Source organism: Leuresthes tenuis, unplaced genomic scaffold (genome assembly GCF_036924035.1).
Source record: "Leuresthes tenuis unplaced genomic scaffold, fLeuTen1.0.hap1 SCAF_14, whole genome shotgun sequence".
NCBI classification, from domain to species: domain Eukaryota; kingdom Metazoa; phylum Chordata; class Actinopteri; order Atheriniformes; family Atherinopsidae; genus Leuresthes; species Leuresthes tenuis.
The window spans coordinates 22973439-22992516 of NW_027325368.1; the positions used below are offsets into that span (position 1 = coordinate 22973439).

At 41.9% G+C, this 19078-nt stretch overlaps 3 protein-coding genes across 3 annotated transcripts; 2 read left to right on the top strand and 1 right to left on the bottom strand.

Moving 5' to 3' along the window:
* Positions 1-5480: 5480 nt before the first annotated feature.
* Positions 5481-7622, top strand: LOC140268841 (myocilin-like). Its single transcript, XM_072363831.1, has 3 exons — positions 5481-6091; positions 6551-6646; positions 6769-7622. Exons 1-3 carry the CDS (start codon positions 5608-5610, stop codon positions 7569-7571), a joined length of 1383 nt encoding a protein of 460 aa, XP_072219932.1. The 5' UTR covers positions 5481-5607; the 3' UTR covers positions 7572-7622.
* A 2896-nt stretch (positions 7623-10518) lies between these two features.
* Positions 10519-13451, bottom strand: LOC140269215 (polyisoprenoid diphosphate/phosphate phosphohydrolase PLPP6-like). The gene is made up of 2 exons (XM_072364240.1): positions 12808-13451; positions 10519-11082 (listed from the first exon to the last, which is right to left on the bottom strand). Exons 1-2 carry the CDS (start codon positions 13184-13186, stop codon positions 10661-10663), a joined length of 801 nt encoding a protein of 266 aa, XP_072220341.1. The 5' UTR covers positions 13187-13451; the 3' UTR covers positions 10519-10660.
* A 252-nt stretch (positions 13452-13703) lies between these two features.
* On the top strand, positions 13704-18743 carry LOC140269217 (peroxiredoxin-6-like). The gene is made up of 5 exons (XM_072364241.1): positions 13704-13869; positions 15922-16078; positions 17788-17937; positions 18079-18225; positions 18356-18743. The coding sequence occupies exons 1-5, from the start codon at positions 13778-13780 to the stop codon at positions 18533-18535; spliced, it is 726 nt and encodes a 241-aa protein (XP_072220342.1). The 5' UTR covers positions 13704-13777; the 3' UTR covers positions 18536-18743.
* The last annotated feature ends 335 nt before the right edge of the window (positions 18744-19078 follow it).

Genomic DNA, 19078 nt, shown 5'->3' on the forward strand with positions numbered 1-19078 from the left:
AAAGTTGGTCTACAGGTCAGGATTTGAAAAGCTTGAAACTATAGGTGGGTGTGTCTTTAGAAAAGAAACTGGCAATCACTTCAGCACTGGTTTGTCCATCCGCAGCGGGGGCGCCATGAAAATGAGGCCCAGAGTAATTCTGGAGTCTCACATTTAAACAGGGCAGTCAGGGAATCATATTGATCTATTAATTCCAATGAGATTTTAATTTGAAATTTCCATGAGTTTGAATATTAATGAGGCTCACCAGCAGTATAAAGTGAAAAATGTATGCAGTTATGTACATTTGGCAAAAAAGACAGATCTCCTTCAAGTGGTCATTTACTACTTTCTACATTTCTGCATTTCTGTCAAAGCACAGAACCACATGAAATGAGCTATTGATACTTGTCAGGTTAGGGAGGGTTGTGACACTAAGAGTTTGACTGCCACCAATCCGCAGATTGTGTGAAAATCAAGCAAATTAAATACCATTGTTATCCTACAATAGAAAAATGTGTCATTTTGTTCACTTTGTCACATTAATGTCAAAGTTAATGGGTCCATCATTAAGAGGATGCTGAGAAACAACAGTGTGTGGCAGCTCTGCAAGTAAAAGGCGGTCTGTGTTACTTGTTTGCAGTTTGCTGAAGAAGGACATAGCTGAAGGCTGTTGGGAAAAATGTTTTGTGGACAAATGTCAAACCCAAATAAAACCTTTTTGATTTAAATAAAAAGCTAAATGTTTGGGTGAAGGAATAAACCACATTCCAGCATAATAACCTCATCTCATCTGGGAAAGACAGTGGCGGGAGTATCATGGTTTGTTCCTGTTCCTCTTTCCATCACTGACAGCACATCAAATGCTGACTCAAACCAGTGAATTGTAAAGACAGAGGTCAGAATTTATCTGTCCCCAAATGGGAGACCATGGAGAGTCTCCATCATTGCATTATCCATCACCCATGCTTAACTGCAGAGCCGAGTTTAGACAGTGTCTGGTTTGAACTGTACCAGAACATGATCTGCTGTTAAGAAGTCATTAATGGAACTCAGTAGACCTTCCCTTTTCTTCCTCTTTTAAGATAACATTGCAAGCCTACTGAGATGAGTGGAAATATGTGACCTTCTGCCATTCGAGATGAAGCCAGACCAGAGTCTGAATTGTTAAAAGTAAACTATTCACAGTTGCAGCTGCTTAGGGAAAGGGCAGCAAATAGACTCATATATATCTTAACTCTCCTGTTTCAAGGTAGTTTGATGACATAGTTGTTAAATCAGACTGGCTTGCACCACTGTTGAGCAAGCCTGTTGTTAAACTGTCGCCAATAGGAAAAAAGACAGCAGCCCCATTAGATAACACACACTTTAACCAGCCACTGTACAGCACACTCATATACTGTGTACGCACATGCAGATGGAATGAGAGTTGGTATTGTAGGCTGGAAAGGAGGGCTTACTGAAACTGTTGAATGTACATATTAGGGCCACTGGAATCCTGTAAACCTATACTTTAAAACAACATGCCTCAAAGACGATAATCTGCAAAGATTTATTTCTTACAATTACAGTACACAAGTATTGCATTAGTTTTACGCTCTGTATTTAGATGACATAATGGCACAAGAGACATGGCTATTAAGGACGTTAAGGGCAGTCAATACTAAAGACAAAGCTAGGCAAAAATGTCAGGTTTCTGTGGTGTTGAAAATAGGTACAAAAATCTTAAAACATTTAAATGTACATTCCTAAGAAGGACGGTAATCACATGGTGTGTTTCTTAACTTTGACATCTAATGACATCTCTCCTTCTACATACTCATTGCTAAATGTCTTTTAGACATATGGAAAGCTTTCGGTTCACCTTAGTCTTCTGTCATTGAATTTAATATATCCTCTAAGCTATGATGGTGAGCAGTGATCAAAGTCCATCTCCATGAGTGTCACACATTCCTCACAGATAGGCAGAGTGCTTCTTTAGTTACCCTACTCATAGAGTTGACACTACCACTGTCTTTTTCAGTAATAAGGACGTCTGCAATAAGAGCTGTGTGACTTAACAACACTGTTATGCTGCTGTTGGGTTTCGAATGCGAAGGTGTGTGGCTTACTGCGATTATAGCCTCATAATTGCAGCAGACAGCAAGATATTTTTCATGCTTTTCTCAAAAGCATCTCACACTAATCTACTGAGCCTGTGTGATGAACATGAAACTGTATAACCACAGGTCTAAGCAGAATTATTTTTCTTGTCATATTCATCAATTCTCACTATAAATCAAACTAATTTTAGCTTTGTCAGTTTATGTCACAACAACATAGGCACAGTCTCTGCCACACTTTCATAAACTCTGGCACATGGACATCAGAGAAAAACAGCTCAAATAAGTGAAAAGTAGTTACAGTGAGAGCACTGCGGCATATTGTTAAAAAGAAAGTCTTCTGTCCTGGAAACCGTGACCTTTGAAGTGAGAGGTTGTGCTCAAGGTGTTAAGCCACCAGACACTCAGCACTGCTGTGACTAGTACTTGTCTCGTGTCTGCATTTCATTTTACACCAACAAGTCAGACATGTAAATGCACGTTATGCAACACTTTGGGCATGCAAATGCAAGTGTGGTGAGCAAAGGATTATTCTATGTGGGTGTGGGTGTTATTCTGTGTTGCTCAGGGTTGTTCTTCTCTGAGCACTGTCAAATAATGCTCTCACTGTTTTAACAACTGTGTGAGAGAATTGACACATAGCTTAATTTCATACCAAGACTACTTTTCTTCTCTGACAAATCAATAATCCAACTGGTGGTGAGCATTTGTTGTGGCGATAAGTGTGAGATTCTGCAGTCACACTGTCTATCACATCTGTTTTGTTTTCATAGACAACAGCCCTCCTCTCACAGCCCTGAATGTCATTCAGAATCAAACGATTGTGGCAGTAAAACGTCGCCTGTGAATTGATACTGGAAATCATGTGCAACCAAGGATTGTGGGATTGTTTTTAAAGTAACTGCCAAAATAACTATAATGCCTATTCTTTCACTTTCCTGCTTCATCTGAGTGGAGACTGATCATCCCTAACATTATGATCGCCAGCCTAATACTGACCAATCAGGGTGTTGACAAAGTACATCTGAGGGTGTCCTGGAGCGTCTGCTACTGGGACGTTAGCAGTAGATCCACCGGGCCCTGTGGGTTGTGATGAGGTGGGATGAGGTTTGCCTCCAACTAATACCATGATATCCAATCAAATTGGTTTGGAGGCCCTGTGGACACCTCAGACCATTTTTTTGTGTTTTTGGTGTTCTTAGGTGGGTGAAGATAACATGTAAATACCAGGATGCAGTTTTCCCAGTAGAACTTTGCATTGTATGACTAATGACACTCAATTTACCTTCCAGTTGTTTTAATGTTGTGGCTGATTACTGTATTAGGACACTCATATGTTATTAATCTCAGCAGAATTTTTACTGACCAAAGAAACTGGTTTATTTGGATATAAGTAATATGCACATCAGTTTAGTTCTTAGAGTTGCCAAAATGTCGAACCGTTCCCTTAAGGTTTGATTTATGCTACAGGATACAGCACTGTCCAAAGCAATGAATCTCCAAATGTTGGAGATTAATACCCTTTTATAAGATTTAGCACCACATGTCTTCATGTAAGATAAAAAAAAAGTCCTATTGGAAAGAGCAGAGCTAGCTTTTTCCCTGTTCCATGTCTACATGCTAAGCTATCCAGCTGCCAGCTGAAGCTTTGCACTGAACTGACAGATGTGAGAGTGGTATCAGTTTTCCCATCTAACTTCCCTCCACAAGTTTCTGATGGTTGGGATCTTCTTAGGAATGTAAAATCAAACTGAAGGCTAACAGCATTCAAGAGACTGGAGAGATACACAGAACACTGATTGTGCCCTTTTAAAGATTCTCTTAAATTCTCTCTCTTGTGATACTTTACCATTTTTAGAAAATCTTTAATCATAGCTAAATTAGTCTGAATATAATAAGAAGAAAAAGAAGAACATAACTATATATATAGATATAGATATAGATATAGATATAGATATAGATATAGATATAGATATAGATATAGATATAGATATAGATATAGATATAGATATAGATTAGAGTTACAGATGGGAAAATAAAGGGAATAACTGATTTTTAGCACATGAATAAAAGGTAAGTAAATAATCCTGCTTAGAGACTTTGCATTAAGTTACCAATGCTCTTTGAAGTACAGTCAAAGCTTTTATCATTACAAAGTGTATTCTTAGATTAGGGACATGACAAGCATTTCAACAGACAAACACTGGCTCCCAGTGGATGTTCTTCAATAAAGAATGATCGCGTGGGAGACGTTTTTTGTTCCATGTGATTTTCTTTTGCTTCTGCAGCAGAAGAGCTGGCGCTAAGTTGCATGTTACATAAGAAAAACACACATCTGTGGCAAAAACATTGTGGAATCCTGGTTGCTTTCCATAGGCCATAAAACAGACAGGTTAACTAGGCAGCATACAGATGTGCAGAAGACAAATGGGGAGTGAGGAGGGGAAAAAAACAGCTTCTAATGGAAACCTTTGGTTCCAAAGGTACTAGGAGACAAGTGCTGATATGTTTACCATTTACTTCTGTCTGAACCACATCAAGTTCGAGATCACATGAAGACAGTTGGAACACAGCTGAACCTCACAACTGACTGCCAGATGAGATCATTTTGATGATGAAAAGATTTGTTTTCCTCCACGACGTTTCATTTTTAATGCTTTATTTTTCACTATTTCAGTTGTATCATGGGCTCGAGTAGACATAGTGGTACTATAATTTTGTTATGGACTTTAGCACTATAGAATGACATGTTACTTTGTACAGTTAAGGTACTTTTGCTAGTTTGTGCCGGGGTTTGCTTGGAGGAAAGAAATAGTAGCCACAGTGCACCATTCCCAGCCAGACTGCCTCCTGTGCCAGACATCCTGCTCAGCTGTGATGCGTCACAGTGTACCAGCATGCTCTCAGGTCCTCTGAAGCACCAGCTTGCCTTGATGTTGATGATGTTGGTGTCCACAACAATTCCCCTCAAGCCCCAATTCCACCCAGTGCCAAAGTCATAAACTAGGATTACGGTTAATCGTACAGTGGTTTAATAGGAAAACTATCAGTTGGCGAGGAAGTAAACAGAACTGCAGCTGCTAGACATATAAAGACGCTGTCCGGTCGAAACAGCCTGCAGAGACATACTGACTGCTAGGAAACATTGAAGGAATTCAGTGGAGAAAACAAACAAGGTGTGTGTGTCTGTGTGTGCTTTTTCCACTGATACTGTGTTGTTTTCATATTGTCTGTCCCTCTCAGCACATCTCAAAAGAAGAAACACGTGGACCTTTACGCAAACACTCCACACCCCCCGGCTGCTTCATCCCCTTCCACACTCCTCGTCCCCTCCCACTCTTTGTCAGTTACCTGTATAAATATCTTACTCAGACCTCAGGATTCAGGCACTGACCTGCACTGACCAGAAGGACTCAGGTGGGAGGAGACAAGCTAAAAAAAAAAAAAAGAAGTCTTGCTTTCCTAAAAGAAGAAAAAGAGAATAAACAGCTACTTCTTTGCAAACGTCTCAGTCAGGCTGTCAAGAATGTGGCTCCAAGTGTCTTTTATCTGTTTGTCCTTTTTAACTCTGTTCTATCACAGCCAGGCCCAAGACCAAGCCTCCCTCAGTCTCTCCAATGACCCCACCGGACGCTGCCACTATACCTTCACCGTAGCAAGTCCAGAGGAGTCCAGCTGCTCTGGAGGCAGCACTAAACCAGAAATAGATGGAATCCTGTCCCGAATGACCCTGCTTGAAGCTCTGGTGAGTCGGTTGATGGCGGGAGGGGACAGGAACGCAGGTGCTGAGGGCCGAGGCTACGGCGAGGAGAATCTCCTAGAAGCTCACTCCCAAGTTACAAGGGAAAAAAAACAGCTGCAACAGGACAAGGAGAGGCTGAGCAGACAGGTTCACGAGCTGCAGAGCACGTTGGCCGAGCTGAGCCAGGAGGCAGAGAGCCTCAGGCAGAGACCCTGCCAGCAGAATCACACCTCAGGCGGACCTCAGCAAGAAAACGGACCTGATTCTGGTATGTACGTCAGTGAGCAGGGCAGAGACACTTTGATTAGACATCTTGCAATCTCAAATGAGCACTTTCTCTCTTCAGCACTGTAAATGTATTAGTCAACAAGTTCTCTTTTGAGAAGGTAATAGGAAAGAAATTTTACTGCAAATATCCCCTTCTCCTTCTCTCTGTGTCTTTTTAATTATGGGCTGGGTTTTAATATTTTTGTGGATTACTGAGCCTGTAAAATCCTCAGGGGCAGCAGGTCAGGTGGGAGTTTTCTGTCCTGGGCTGAGTAAGGAGACAGGAATTTATTGCATAGACTGCTCTTTTATAGTGCTTCTTGTATGGCTGCATCTGTTGATGTCAGCTTGATCATTTTCAAGATTACAGTGGGACCCTGCTCTGCTTTTTACATTTTTTTTACATGTTTGACACGGTTGTTTTTCAAATCTGTCCTGTACTCTCTCCCAGACCGTGCAGATGCTTTTGGAAATGATGCTTATCAGGAGATGAAAGCTGAGGTGACAGAGTTTGCTGCCTCCCACCTCATTCCTGAAGGAAATCACAGCCTCACAGGTAGTTTTACTGATGTTGATAGCGGCTCAAACTGAGCTGATGGCAGGGTGATGCTGCAAGTGAATGCATTTGAAAGCAAATGTAAATGCAAACAAATACAAGATTAAACTTTTTTTCCTCAGGCTGTGGAGAGTTACTGTCAGTGGGAGATCCTGTGTTGCACAGGAAAGCTGACAGCATCACTGGGAAGTATGGCGTGTGGTTGCAGGATCCAGAGCCTCAGGGCCTCTATTACACCAACACGACTGTGTGGCGCATCGATGTAGTTGGTAAAGATGTGCGTCAGCTCTTTGTGTATGAGGACATGGATCAGTTCTCCAGAGGTTTCCCCATGAAGGTCCTAGTTCTGCCGGAGCCGTTAGAAAGCACAGGGGCAACCCTCTATCAAGGATCCCTCTACTACCAGCGCAGACGTAGCCGCACCCTGATTCGTTACGACCTGGCTTCTGAGAGTTTGGCATCACAGCGGGACTTGCCTAATGCCGGCTTCCATGGCCAACACCCTTACTCCTGGGGGGGCTACACAGACATTGACCTGGCAGTGGATGAGCAGGGCCTGTGGGCCATCTACAGTACAAGCAAAGCAAAGGGCGCAATTGTGATTTCCCAGCTGGACCCAAAGAGTCTGGAGGTGAAGAAGAGCTGGGAGACCAACATCAGGAAGAACACGGTGGCCAACGCTTTCATGCTGTGTGGACGCTTATACACAGTGGCCAGCTACACCGCCCCCAACACCACCATCAATTACATGTTTGATACGGCCACCGGTGTGGGACAAGCTACCTCTGTTCCCTTCAAAAACAAGTACGGATACAACAGCATGGTGGACTACAACCACGCCCAGAGGAAGCTGTACACTTGGGACAACTTCCACATGGTCACCTATGATGTCAGACAGGGCAGGGCCGACCATAGAAGCAGCTAAAGAGGACACAGAGAGGAACAGGACTGAGCTGACAGGAAACATATGATGGTTTCATTTGACCAGCTTACTAAGAGACTTTCATATCTACAGCTTCTTGAGTAATGCAGTCATTTTTCTTTTTATTGTAAATATGTGTTCTGACAATAAAAGATGTTCATAAGTTCCTAACTAATGCGCCTAATGATTTTAATGACATAATAAAAGTCATGATAATGATGAAATATTTTTATAATCTTACAAATAAAAATGGAATTTCTTTGCTTGTTAGTTTAGTCATTTGTTTACATTTTGAAAAATCCTTCTGGCCACACATACATAAAAGATGAATACCAGCCTTTACAGTGAACTTTCTATACTCACAGATAATGTAAATGTGGAGTGATTTTGACTGTGTATAGCAACATGTTAAACATGTCACTGAAACACTGTGTCCAGCTACTTAATTCCAGGACAGATAATTCAATCACTTCCTCATGTAAATCACTGACACGTACGTTGACACTGTGCTTTTCTCTGACTGCATTAGATGCACTTCTCAGGTGGTGTACACAGACATGTTTCTTTACTTTCTGCAAATGCGGGCACTGAGCATCAGCTATGTTGTAGTGGCACCACACATTTAGTTTTCCATCTCAAGTGAGGTCCGTGACGGGAGTCCGTGTTCTGAGAGTGCTGCGTCTCAGCTCGGAGTGCAGTGTCTGAGAGAGTGGATCTGAAAGTGTAACAGCCCATAGGAAAAAAAAATGTAACCCCGGCTGGCTGCACAGTCATGGGATTTAGCCACTCGGTAATGGAAATTTTTGTTTGTTTAGGCTGGCACCTTTGAGTCTGGCTGAAAGTAACACCTGAGCCCCTTGTCACACAAGACACGAAAGCACGACTATCAGCCTGTTTATCGTCACAGAAACACACTGAGAGACAGAAAAGACATTTTTCGGGGCTAAAGGAAAACTTGCAAATAAAAAGACTACCTCAGCTGTTAGTGATTGTGAAATGACCACGTCAGAGTAAATGCCATTATAAGGTTGTACTTCAGTTAAACGTAATGTTTCATTCAACTTAAATCTGCCTTAGACATGACTGCATTGAACTCAATTTTCCATAACATTTATTTGAAGAGGTCAGATGTCACATATGTCCCCAATGCAGGGGGCAGTTACAACATGCTAAAATAATACTTCCCATGTATGCCTAAACAAGCATAATTCATGAAAAATATGCATTTTCTATAATATTTAAGTACAATTTGATTTGAGGATGATTTATATAACATCTGTGCAGATGTTACAGATGGTTTCCTATCTTGCTACATGTCAGTGGGGAGAGCTTGGGAAGCATCTTTAACAGGATCCCCATGTCACACGGAAGCCAGTGAAATAAAGACTAACTGAGCTATGATCTATTTCTTAACAAAGGTCAAGAATATATATCCAATTTACATCTTCCATACACCTAAAAGTTTTTCAACATAAGTTTGTATAAAGCCTGTATGTTTTTCTAGTTGGGGATGGTCTAACTGAATATCTTCAGTAAGATCGTTTGCCACTGATATCTCAATTCAGTTATTACGTAATTTGGCATTCCTCAGCCTTTTCCTTCTGTCTCTCTTCCTTGAGAATGGTTTCCGCACCCACGTCCATTTTGACTGGGTAGGGGACAGGATTGGGGGTAGTGGGTGTGACCTCTAATGTAACATTATCAACAGCTTGGATGCAGCTGGAGTTGGCTCATCCAATTCCACCTTTCAAAAGGTCAAAGTGAGAGGCTTCTTTTTTAAGAGCACAATGCACACCATGCTAAGATATGCCAAGCCTAATAACTCCTTGAGAATCACCTTATTGGTTCAAAAATATCATTTTACATCTGTCAAACTGCATTATCTTTGGCATTTTTCACAGATGCAGCTAAAGAAATGGGAGCAAATGATGTGTCTTTGTGGCAGGCTGCAACCAACAAAGCCCCTAAAGATACAATTCAAAATAGTCTGACTCCTTGGAATTAAAATCTAAACAAAATGAGGGATTAACACTTTTGCAGTGTTGTCTATTAAAAGTCATACAAGCCAAAGACTAAACATATAAATGAAACTCTGTGGAGGAATCTAAAAAGAAAGACTATTGAAGCCGGTTTAATCTTTTTACATAATTTGCTGTGCTGTCCAATGAAAGTGAGATGGTTCACGTATCTAATCCATGTGAATCGCCAGTCCTCTTCACACTGTTGGAGTCTGAACTTATATTTTTTGCCAAACTAATGATGTTGTGGTTCATAACCTGTCACATATGTCACTGCAGGTTGTACGGAAGAGATTTAAGAAATGTTAGCAAATTGACACCCCATTTTTCTGGAGAACCCTGCACAAGCAACACATTTTCACTTGCAGCATTTTACAATTGCAATGATGCACTGCCCTCTAGGGACAAGTGGTCACACCTGCATTTTATGTGCACCTCTTCCTATTGACAAGAGTTTATTGAGTTTCAGTAATGCTCCAGCACAACTAGGTCTTACATGCTCTTTTTACCTCTTTAAAATGTTAAATCAAAATCATGTAGTTTGAGTTTGCATGGCCGGATTTGGAAGTTTGGAAGTGTTTTATATGTTGAAAACAAGGCGATGGCAGCTCAGTTTATCAACACTGTAAGATGAGATGAGAAGTAAAACAGTATAATGACAGTCAGAGGTCTCAGCAGCAGCTGATGGAAACTTGGGTGAGTGTGTATTGACTTTGCCCCGACAGTGTTTGCACATATATAGTACCCACTGTGACCACTGAGAAACTAGAAACCATTTTGTGAACATCTATTCAGGTTTTACATACAGCAAAAAACTGTATATTTGTATTGGGTATTAGTGAAACATGTCTGTAGATGGTACCTCAACTGCCTTTTTTTCTAAAAAAAGAAATGAAGACAAATACAAACAAAACTGATACAGACCAACAAAACAGAGTGAGTAACTTTAATCAGATAATAAATAAAGTATAGCAGGGATTTTCTGAATTACACACAGTCATGCTATACAGTTTCCCCACATTGAAGCTGCCACACACACACACACACACACACACACACACATCTCAGCCTAACCTAATGTTTCCAGTCAACCATCCAGAGTCCACTGTAAGCCCTGTCGAGGCTCTCTCTCAGTCGCATGAGCATCAGGTCCTGCAGGCAGGCCCAAGTCACCCACAACCTTTCCACCAAGCTGTACTGGCAGTAGCCCATAGCCAGCCCAAACCCCACGTCTGTCACATAGTGTCTGGCGAGCAGCAGTCGGGACAGGCTCACCAGGGTGGCCCAGCCCACCACCACGACCCGCATGGAGGCCGTGTCCACCAGCTGGGCCAGAAAGAAGCGGGCACACATGGCCGCCCTCGAAGCATGACCCGAGGGGAAGGAATAACGCTCCACAAAGAAGGCGGAGAGGATGTCAGAGCGGTTCTGAGCAGGCCTTCGACGTCGGACCAGATTCTTTACAGCTCTGACCAGCAGCAGGTCTAGAATCAGAGCTTTTGGGGAGGAGAGAACAGGCAACATTGTCTTATGTTTCGGTTACAGGCTGAACTATTCAAAAAGTACCACACAGAACTGTGCAAACGTCTTAAGCCAGCCCTCATTTATTTGCATACATATACATTTTTCTTTTGTGTCACTGAGGATTATGATGTCACAACCCAAGTATATCAAGTGGACACAATAGAATAATGCTGAAAGAAAACTATGTAACTATATTCTATTATGTATTTTCCTGGCAAAAAAAAGTTATTTTTATATGAAACTTAATGTTATAAAACCTTTGACCTCATTAATTTCATATAGGTCTGCAGCAAGAAGCAGATGCATACCAAGCACAGCATTTCCAAAATACTGCGTCATCCTTAATTGGCTATTGTGTGCCTGGTATTTCATTTTACTACACCACAACACAGTAAAACAGCACAGCACATGAACTCAAAGTCACCGATCGACAAAATGTAATGTTCACAAGTAAACACATCATGAGTCACGCTCACAGCAAATTTATGGAGTTTGAAAATCTGAATTTGTGCAAACAAGGGTTCAAAAAGGGTTAGACTTTTAGTTTTCATTTATTTGCTTTAACTATAGGTTGTGTTCAGGAAAAATGCTCTATCCAAATGATATTTTGGAGTTGAATGTGTGGGTGTTATAGAGCCTGTTTTAGCTCCACTATTAAAGTTGATGAGTTACTAAAGTCTCACTGAATATTCCAAGCATGCACGTAACTGCTTTGCGTTAAATCTGTGTGGATTTGATGAGAAAAAAAACAACAGATTGATGTTCAGTGGAGTTATTTTCACTTCAAACAATGATTTAGCAGCATGAGTTTTGCACTTGTAGTAACAAACCTAATGAGATTTAGATGGGTTACATGGGTTTCTGGAACAATTGGACTTTATTTGTTGATAATGAAGAGTTAATTAATTTCAAAAAGATTTATATCAACATGTGAGATTGTGTTTCATGTAAAAGTAATGGTCACATAATGTTAAATTCAAATGTCAGGGTTGACCTTTAACACTGGAAAATCAACTTATACAATTAGCTTTTTTTTCAATTTCTCTTCTGAAAACTGTTTTAAAAATCAACTCTGAGCTATTTTAACTCTGCCGCGGAGTGTAGCCCTGTTGTTGTTGCACATTTACACTTTAACTGAATTTGTTTGAACTCAGAGAGTTAATTCAAAAGGTCAGAATTTGATGTGTTGTTTGTATTCACACTCAGATATATCAACTGCAGCTTAAAAAAGAAAACTTTCCATCGCTGCCTGTTGCCGTTTCTCTGTCGTGGGGCTCCCACACCCCCCTCAGCTGATGACCTACATTATTTGACCCCTGGATTGACTGATGGGGTTTGGCCTGTTGTGCTATTTCATTCAGCTTCGACCAGACATCCACAGCGCGCAACGGTGACTGCCAAATGCCTTACTTTAATACTGCCACTGCTGTGCGTAATTGCGCATCGGCCTTTCTCTAATGTGATGATAAATATGAAGGTTCGCTGACAACATTCACCAAATAAAAGGTCAAAAGCTATTCATATTTCTAATTCCCCTTATTACCATTATGATCAGTGTTGTTATAGTTGTTAAATGGCACGCAAAGGGGTGGGGAAAGGTTGGTTTTCATGAAAAACAGACAGGAAACATTTTAAACAAAAAGACTGATTTCTAATTTTATATCATTGAAATATAAATCAAAGTTGAGTTCTCTCACCCAGGGTTAAATTCAGCATGATTTCCTGCTCCACCATGCTCTCCCCGCGGACAAGAGTGTACACTGCGCCGATGAGCCACGGGATGACGTGCCCTGAGAATTCCACCAGCCGCACCAGGGGCCGTATGCTGCCCCATGCAGACCCCTCGCAGGCGCACACTCCGAGTCGCTTTGACAGCCACAGATCTATCGCCAGCAAGAAGCGCAGAGTTATGGTGAATATGGGCTGGCTCAAACTGACGGAGAAGTCTTCGGTTTGCGCGCCGGGAGAGAAGTAAGAGCAGCTAGAGCCTCGCCGGCGCGGGTGGCACTCAGATGATGCCCGGCTTCCAGACGCGACTCCACGACAGCTGTTCCGTCTGGTCGTCGGTGAGGACATACTTGTTCTTCTTTTGGCAGAGTGTCTTCAGAAAGCTGATGTGTCCGCCTTTGTGTAATCACCTCCTAAATCCCGCTGCGCTCAGACTCGAAGCATCCTCACCACAGGGGCTAAAATGTCAGTTTAGAAATGGACTGCTCCGGTCACGTGACAAAGGTTACAGTGCGAAGTTATTCTTAAACTGATGATGACTTTTGCATACCTTGTTTGAATTACTTTGAAAAAAGTTATTACTTTTCCAATTAATTGCTTAACACTTTGTACTAACATGTTGCACTTTGTCCCTTTCTTATTTAAACCTCGATTGCGCAAATAAAATATATAAAACCACGATCACTTCACAGTGTCGTTTATGAAATGCTTTAATTCTTGCTCGGAGATCACTGTGCATGCTAACAAGTGTTTGAAAAACCAGTGACATCTACGCAGAGCGGCCACCATAGAGCCGGGGAGCGCCACACGGTGTCCTCTGCTGTTCACTGTGGATAGGTGAGTTGTTTCTTCACAGGAAAGTTCCCTCCCCCGTTGTTCACGCTGTTAGTCATCAGAGGTGCTGCAGGACAGGCGATCACATCCACGGTCGGTCAGAATATGCCTGGACTGCTGCTCGGAGATGTGTTTCCAAATTTCGAGGCAGAAACAACCTTTGGGACAATTAAACTCCACGAATTTCTCGGCGACTCGTGAGTAAACTTGTTTGATTATCGGCTGGGTGAGGATTATTGAGAATTCAGTTATCGTACAGGGGAGAGGTTGAAGCGTGTGTACAGTTCCTGTTAACTGTTTTTCTGACTTCTGCTTTCGATCAGCTGAATCTGCATACCTTTAAGGCCGGTGTTATGGCCTATGTGTTGACCAACTGTAACACACAGACAGGAGGAACTGCAGTGAATAATGACTCTGTGATACTGCGTAAAAAAACTTAATTTCCGGAAGATCTGGGGGAGTTTCCTAAAATCCAACAAAGATCTGCAGTTTGTTTCTTAGTTTGAACATTTATTTAACAGACACAATTCCATGGAAATTCTTTTCATTGTTTTCATTGACTAGTTTAAATTTTTTTTCTTTTTTTTAGAAATCATAATTTGTGTATTATGTGCGGAAAAAATAGTCCGGAAACAACAACCACCTTATTCTCAAGGATGTTCCACAATTTATGTTCTGATTGGGTCTCATCCGAAAAAAAAGGAGACGTTGAAGTCTGGTTCTGTTTTGGATTATGTTGCAGTGCCGTCTTTGGCTCATTCTGACCACCTCAATACTATACACAATTGGAGAATCAATAATATTGTTTATGTGCAAAGCGGTAAAACTTCCTGTTGACAAGGTTTGCACCAGCACAGTCTTATTGGTGAGGAGACTTTTGCTGACGCGTGGTGGGGAGCAAACTGACTTCCTCCATCACTGTTAGCATAGGAATTGCTCTGTGGCCAACAGGAAGGCGCTACAATGACTGGTTAAATCTGCTCAAAGAACAGCAGCCTCCCTACCTTGGATGACATTTATGTAAACAGGTGTAAAATCAGAGTTCATCTATTATGAAGGACCCCAACCTCTTGGCGCATAGACTGTTCACCCCCTTCCTCTCAGACAGAAGGCTTTGCAGCCTCAAAGCCAGGACAACAAGACTAAAGTGTAGTTTCTTCCTAAACGATGTGAGGCTCATAAAGTGGCTTAAAGTTTGTCCTTTATCTCCTGAGCGGCAACCAGCCCTGATTTGCATTTTTTATTTTTTATTTTTTGGAAGAAAGGATGTCTGGTTCTAGATGCAAATCATATCATTGATGCGGGGGTGAATTTTGGAATTTGACCTCTTTTTACCGTGGTGTACAATGGTCTGCACAACTTCCAACAGCGTGGCTTCAAAGACGCAGAGTGCGTGTGCTTGAATTCAGAATCACCAGTCAACCTAAAATGCATGTTTTTGGATGTGGGAGCATGGGCGTAGGAACCGGGGTGGGGGGCTGTTTTCCAATATGTGTCCCTCCCCAATGTTAAACTCATTCCTACGCCCTTGGGTTGGAGAAAGCCGGAGTACCTGAAAAGAAAGCCACCCGCGCACGGGGAGAAAATGCAAACAGGATGCAAGCCGGGAACCATCTTGCTGTGACAGTGCTAACCAGCACTACAATGTAGCCCATCCAGATCTGTTTCCTGTTGCAAATGTATGTGGCATTATGAAAAGGAAAATCAATACAACGAAAAACATGGACCATTGAACTACTTAGCACAAATAACAGATTCCTCTGCAAAACTGATTCAAATGTGTTTCCTAAAAAGCAGGGATGTTACACAGTGGTGAACGTGCCTCTATCACAACATTTTTTTTTAGTGTGCTGCTCCATCAAATTCTAAATTTGTTCCTATTTTATAAATACTATAAAGTTGGTCAGCGAAGACGCTCAAAATCATTTATTTGGTCTTGTGTCTGTACGATGAAGGTTCAGACAAATGAAAAGAATGACACGCCTAAGTCTTTGTTTCCTTTTTGTTTCCAACTTTCCCGGAAATGAGGTTTATGTCACCCCTAAAAGCATCAGTAGGCTGTAAAATGTCTAACCTAAAACCACTGAGACAGTGACGGTGCAACAATCCCGTCGTTGACATTTCACATCCTGCCACTCCAACAACAATCATATTTACACACCATTGAGAAGTGCTCGCCTCTGATGAGAGGAGATTGAGCAAGAATGAAACTTTTTTGTGAAATCTCTCAAAGCATGTCCTCCTTACAGATGGGGAATCCTGTTTTCCCATCCCAGAGACTACACACCCGTGTGCACCACGGAGCTGGGGCGGGCTGCCAGACTGAGCGGCGAGTTCAGCAAACGCAACGTCAGAATGATTGCCCTGTCCATCAACTCCGTGGAGGATCACCATGGCTGGAGCAAGGTGCTGTAATGGCATCATCGGGATTTTATTTTTTCTGTTTGTTTGGCAGGAATCAGAGTTATCAGAGCTTGACCTCCAGTTTGAGTTATTTGGTTTTAGATGAAGGACGTGCATATCACATCTTTATATAAAAATGCTACACATGTACAGTCAAGTAAAAAAGTAGACCCTTTTGAAATATTTTTTTATGTATCAGACCGTATATAATAATAATAAAATGATAATGAAAATTACATCTGGTCTACAAAGGGTCTTACAATTTAAATACAAGCTTAGATGAACAACACATAACATAGTACACCATTTCCTCATTTATTGAACAAAAACCATGTACAATAGCTTGTAGAACCACCTGTGTCAGCAAAAAGTAATTGTTTTCTGTATAGTCGATCAGCCTGTCACACCGTTTTGGAAGAATTTTTGTTGACTCCTCCTGCTTTAATACATTGAGGTTTGTATATGTTTCACCATGGCATCATACCATCCTGTTGCATGGCTCAGTTTCAGCCAAGCTTTAGCTGTCAGTCAGACAGGTCATCAAGCGCCTGCCCATGGTGAGACGGTGTTTTTTTAAGCCATTTTCACATCAAATAATTTCTTCTTTATTTCGGTGACATTACGAACTAAAGGTGACACGGAATTAACAGCACTCGTAATTGCTTTCTGGCTTTAGCAGGTCCTGCAATACCACTGCTGACACTGCTAAAAATGACAGATTTTATCTCATCTCAGAGCCAGTAAAGTTGTTCTTTTTGCGCCTTGATGCCATTCTCATGACTCAACACCTATATACTCAACTCCTGGCACAGGAGAGAGAAAAAGTAGCCTTAAGTGGTATTATTTTGGGAGTGGAGTATGCAAATTTACTATCCTCGTGCACGTGCACTTAAATACGCACGGGTGGCACTGATCATTTACGCAGGTCTTTTACACACTTTTTCCGAAGTTAAGAGCGTTTGTTGAATCTGACGTGGCGTGTTCGTACGAGATCTTCTTTCGCAAAAAGTGAGAAAAATGTAGAATAAAAATACGAAAATGTTCTTGCATGAGGCCCATTGTTCCAGAAGTCTTGTGGTCTGTCCAGATGCAACTTTATAAATCTAAACTGTGCTGCCGTGTTCTTTTAGAGTGAAGATGCTTTCTCCTGCAATCTTTCCAAAGAAGCCATACTTGTTCTATCATGAATTTACTTGAACATTTAACATGCTAACTGCGGTCCGTAGAGTCTGACATGTAGCTGAGTTTTTTTGCAGCTTCTCTGATCATTACACAGTCTGACCTTGGGGTGAAGACTGAAAACCATATTGAATGTTTCCACTTGTGTATAATCTCTCCCACTGTAGAATGATGGACTCCTTCCCAGATTGATGAACAGTAACAATTGATTCCCTAAGAGCATTGCTGATGACTTTCCTCCTTTACCTGAATGCTCCTGACCAGCAAACTGCCTGGCTGCTGTTTAACCTCTTAATTCCCATAGAGGCAGCAAAGCATGTGGCCACTTTAGGTGGCTGAATACATTAGGCATCTCGTTTCTTTTTAATCACACAAAGCATTAATTGGATGTTTTCATGGTTTCAAAAGTATGTTGTGCATTTTGTAGTAATAAAACAAGTCATGGAGAAAATGCCAATTTGTCACATATATTGTGGCACCAGCTAAGCTTGAATAGCCACTGAGGCCTTGCGTCTCTTCTTTTATCTAACCAGGACATCCTGGCTTACAACTGTGAGGACCCATCGTGCTGCTCGCTGCCCTTTCCCATCATAGCAGACAGCAAACGGGAGCTGGCAATCGCCCTGGGCATGCTGGACCCAGATGAGAAGGACAACGACGGCATGCCCCTCACTGCCCGCTGCGTGAGTGTCAGAAAACACGCAGGATGTAATGTTTTCATTTTCATTTTCCTAGGCGGCCTTCAAAACTTCTTCTACTTATCAAGCCGGGACAGAATACGATTTTAGCCCTCTTCCTCTTCAACTCTTTCCATTTTTGCGCAGGTGTTTATCATCGGTCCTGACAAAAGGCTGAAATTGTCCCTGCTGTACCCGGCCACCACTGGACGAAATTTTGACGAAATCTTGCGCGTGGTCGACGCCCTCCAGCTCACAGTGACTAGACGAGTGGCCACGCCCGCTGACTGGAAGGTATGTCACACATTTGAAAGTGACATGTGTCAGCAGCAAGTACTTCAGCAGCTGACTGAACAGATCACAGAAGCGAGCTAACCTGTTGCCACATGGAATGGCTTTGTCTCTGTTCTGTGTCTTTCTCCAGCCTGGAGACTGCGTGATGGTGCCTCCCGGTTTGTCTGAGAAGGAGGCTGCGTCTTTGTTCCCAGCTGGCGTCTACACTAAAGACCTGCCCTCTGGCAAGAAGTACCTGCGCTACACACCTCAACTAGGAGCACAGGCAGAGTGCTTATATAGTGAACTTCAGCTGTCTAACATGAAATGAACCACGATCCACGGCTTCAAAGGAAACAAAGGAGCTGAGAAGGGAAAACGGATTTTTGTTTTTAAATTTTTTTTATTATCTATTCTGTGGCAGGATCAGTTTCCTTTTTCTAACAGCTAGACAATCTGGGTAAAACGGGGTTAATGATATTGCATCATATCATTTACTCCTTGTTCACTTCCTCTTTTTTGATGCAGTACAGGAGTCAGTGCTTTGTGGTGCAATTCATGCAGTGAGAGCAAATAAAACTTGCAATGCCGAAGAGAACTGAGAAACTGATACTTCCATACACACAGCTACAGTAGCTTGTTACAAAAGCTTACAATGTGTACGTTTCATTCAATCGAGACAAAATAAATTACTGCCGAGCAGGACTTATACATTTCACAGCCTTACAGAGTCATTGTGTTTCTTTCAGTCGTTTAAAGTGGTCTTGAACAATAGTTCTCCAGACCTTCTGAAGGTCTTTCAAAGTTTTTCTTCGGCTCCTTTGTCACTCATTTTCAGTCCAGTCCTTGTACCTGACCACTGACCAGTTTGTTA

What these genes read in the sequence shown, in the direction of transcription:
- LOC140269217 (XM_072364241.1), top strand. Translation starts at nt 13,778, where the DNA reads ATGCCTGGACTGCTGCTCGGAGATGTGTTTCCAAATTTCGAGGCAGAA. An exon ending in ATCACCATGGCTGGAGCAAG is followed by an intron (nt 16,079 to 17,787) that starts GTGCTGTAATGG and finishes TTATCTAACCAG; the next exon opens with GACATCCTGGCTTACAACTG. An exon ending in TGCCCCTCACTGCCCGCTGC is followed by an intron (nt 17,938 to 18,078) that starts GTGAGTGTCAGA and finishes ATTTTTGCGCAG; the next exon opens with GTGTTTATCATCGGTCCTGA.
- LOC140269215 (XM_072364240.1), bottom strand. Translation starts at nt 13,186, where the DNA reads ATGTCCTCACCGACGACCAGACGGAACAGCTGTCGTGGAGTCGCGTCT. An exon ending in CATGCTGAATTTAACCCTGG is followed by an intron (nt 11,083 to 12,807) that starts GTGAGAGAACTC and finishes CCTCCCCAAAAG; the next exon opens with CTCTGATTCTAGACCTGCTG.
- LOC140268841 (XM_072363831.1), top strand. Translation starts at nt 5,608, where the DNA reads ATGTGGCTCCAAGTGTCTTTTATCTGTTTGTCCTTTTTAACTCTGTTC. An exon ending in AGAAAACGGACCTGATTCTG is followed by an intron (nt 6,092 to 6,550) that starts GTATGTACGTCA and finishes CAGACCGTGCAG; the next exon opens with ATGCTTTTGGAAATGATGCT. An exon ending in AGGAAATCACAGCCTCACAG is followed by an intron (nt 6,647 to 6,768) that starts GTAGTTTTACTG and finishes TTTTTTCCTCAG; the next exon opens with GCTGTGGAGAGTTACTGTCA.